Source organism: Penaeus chinensis, chromosome 31 (genome assembly GCF_019202785.1).
Source record: "Penaeus chinensis breed Huanghai No. 1 chromosome 31, ASM1920278v2, whole genome shotgun sequence".
Classification (NCBI taxonomy): Eukaryota; Metazoa; Arthropoda; class Malacostraca; order Decapoda; family Penaeidae; genus Penaeus; species Penaeus chinensis.
Genome location: NC_061849.1, coordinates 8,237,695 through 8,240,194, shown reverse-complemented (window position 1 = coordinate 8,240,194; position 2,500 = coordinate 8,237,695). Strand labels below are relative to the sequence as shown.

The window sequence follows — 2,500 nt, the reverse complement described above, 5'->3', positions numbered from 1 at the left end:
TATTTATATATATACACATACCTATATCTAAATATATACTTATATATATTATATACATATATAATATATAAATATAAACACATATAATATATACATATATACACACACACACACATATATATATATATATATATATATATATATATATATATATATATTATATACATATACACACACACACACACACACACACTGCGTGCAGAAGCCTTTGCCCGTCCTGTCCATCCGCCAGCCAGGGTCTCTTCATGGTCTCTTCAGGGTCTCTTCAGGGTCTCTTCAGGCCTGGCTCCAGCGGCCGCCCTTCCAGCGACACGTGTGTCCCCGGCCGGGCGCGGCCCCCTGGCGGCCACGCACCGAACCTCGGACCGTCAACACTCGGGACGCAACTCCAGCTGTCAGCATCATGACGTGAGTTTTCTGCGTTCAATTGGCAGTGCATGTACTTATAGATCTAGGGTTAGTTATCCTCCAAGGAAGATCAGGTTCGAGAGAGCCCGTGCTTGCTTTTAGTGCAGCTAATGATAAGTTGTCTCTTGAGCCTTGGGTGAAAGTGGGGGCGGCGGGACAGTCCAGGATCTGTCACTCTTTTCCTCACATATGTCTTTAACTATCCTCAAACAAGTCCTTCACTGTAGACTTTTAAGGAAATATGCACCATCTCTTGTTGGCAATCAAAGGAGCTGCAGTTGGGAACATGGCAGTATGAACCTCGACTCGGCCCCAATTTGACCTTAAATTGCCAGGGGCTTGGTGGGGTCATTTGCCAGATTATATGTAATAGAGGTTTGTTTCCTTTTTCTGGGATATGATAATGATGGGATTGCTGTAGGTCATAGAGTCTCTACAAGCAGACTTCATGGGAAGTTCTGTTGGCCTTGACCAGAGCGCCAGCAGGTGCAGAGGCCACGGCAGTCGCGAGCTTAAGTTTTGGTAGGATGTGGACCTGCATTTTGAAATTATCCAGATGAGCACTCATGTTGGGTCGTTGCTCTCTCTGGTTTTGTCTGGGAATTTTTTGGTACATGAAAATTGGCTTATTGTAGATATTTAGTATTATGAAATCTATTCTTGTCTGATTACGAGTCTGATTATCATTTCCATCACAAATACAGCTAATAATTGTGATGAGGTAGTCCCCATGGTGTGTGATGACATAAAATACATCTATGGTATATGCACTAAGATAAAGGAAAAATAATGGGAAAATTGAATCTAAGAACACTGTCATAACAGCTGGAGAAAACGAGACACATATATTTGAAATAATCTGTCCAGGCAGAGAAAATTGCAACAGATTGTAGTGGAAGTTCCGAGGCTTTCCCCCTACTATGGAAATACGGCAGTTGGATGGGGGGTGGGGTGGGGGGGTCAGGAGAAAATCCCCGATTAGATTTTTTTTTTCCTCATTTGTGGATTTGCAAAGTTGTTAGCATGAGTAATAGGAATTGAGTCCTAGAGGGCTTAACATTTGTAACATTTATCTATCAGTGACATTGCAAAGGAAAACAGGCTGAAATTAAATGAATAGAGAACAAAAATGCTTGATACATCTCAAAATTGCAATGAATTGGCCAAAGAAACATGTTGAATATACTCACCATCATTAAAAGTCAACAGTTCTTAACACTAACTTGCATAAAAACTATGTAAATCTGCCCCCTTCTTAGACTTTTGTATTTTTATATAATACATTATAATCACATAGTTCATTGAGGGCTTCATACCAGCACATCTGAGGTATTTATACAGTATACTCCAACCATATACTCTCTTGCCATGGGATCTGCTTCCTGAGCCCCTGTGGTTTCTTACAATATGTCTGAACTATACTTATTAGTCATTAATGCCTCCTCTTCCATCATATGAATTTTAACTTATTCTTTTCATATGTTTATACTTTTTTGGCATTTACAAGTCATTTTTAGAAATGTTTGCAATAATCAACCCTGTAATCTTCTGCTCATGTCACAACCTGGATTTCTGAGTTAATTTCTAGGGCAAATAATTTTTTCATAGTGCATAGCAATACATGAACTATTGACAGGTTACAGTAAAGAGCTATGCTGTCAGTATAGGACTTGACACTACAATGTAAACACCATCCTCTGTTATGTGTCTCCTTTATTTTCAAGTTATGCAAGAAATACTGTATACAAAAAGTGCCTGAGATTTTATCAAGGTAACCATTCCATATGCTTAATGGTGAAGGCCTGATTGTCAGCCACTGAAACTAACCTTTGTTTGTCAGAATTACTAGAACACAAATGTAAACAAGCATTATTGCATTGAGAATACTTAGATTTAACTTTTAGGCATACTTGCAATTATGGACAAACTTAATAAATTAATAAATGTAAGACATTTAATGATAAATGTTTTGAAGATCCCTGTTTCCCCTCCACTAGCTTCTGGACAATTACATTGGCTATTGTCTTTCTTTTGGCAAAGGCCATAGGCAAGATAGAGCTTATTGACCAATGGTGTACATCATCTTAAAAAG

At 38.6% G+C, this 2,500-nt stretch overlaps 1 protein-coding gene across 2 annotated transcripts in view; it reads left to right on the top strand.

The window, feature by feature from the left end:
- Positions 1–199: 199 nt before the first annotated feature.
- The window catches only part of LOC125041927 (ubiquitin-fold modifier 1), an 11,648-nt gene continuing 9,347 nt past the window's right edge, over positions 200–2,500 (top strand). For both annotated transcript variants that reach the window (XM_047637331.1, XM_047637330.1), the window contains exon 1: positions 200–408. In XM_047637331.1, coding sequence (XP_047493287.1) covers positions 404–408 — 5 coding nt within the window. In that variant the 5' untranslated portion in view covers positions 200–403. The remainder of the gene's footprint in view (positions 409–2,500) is intronic.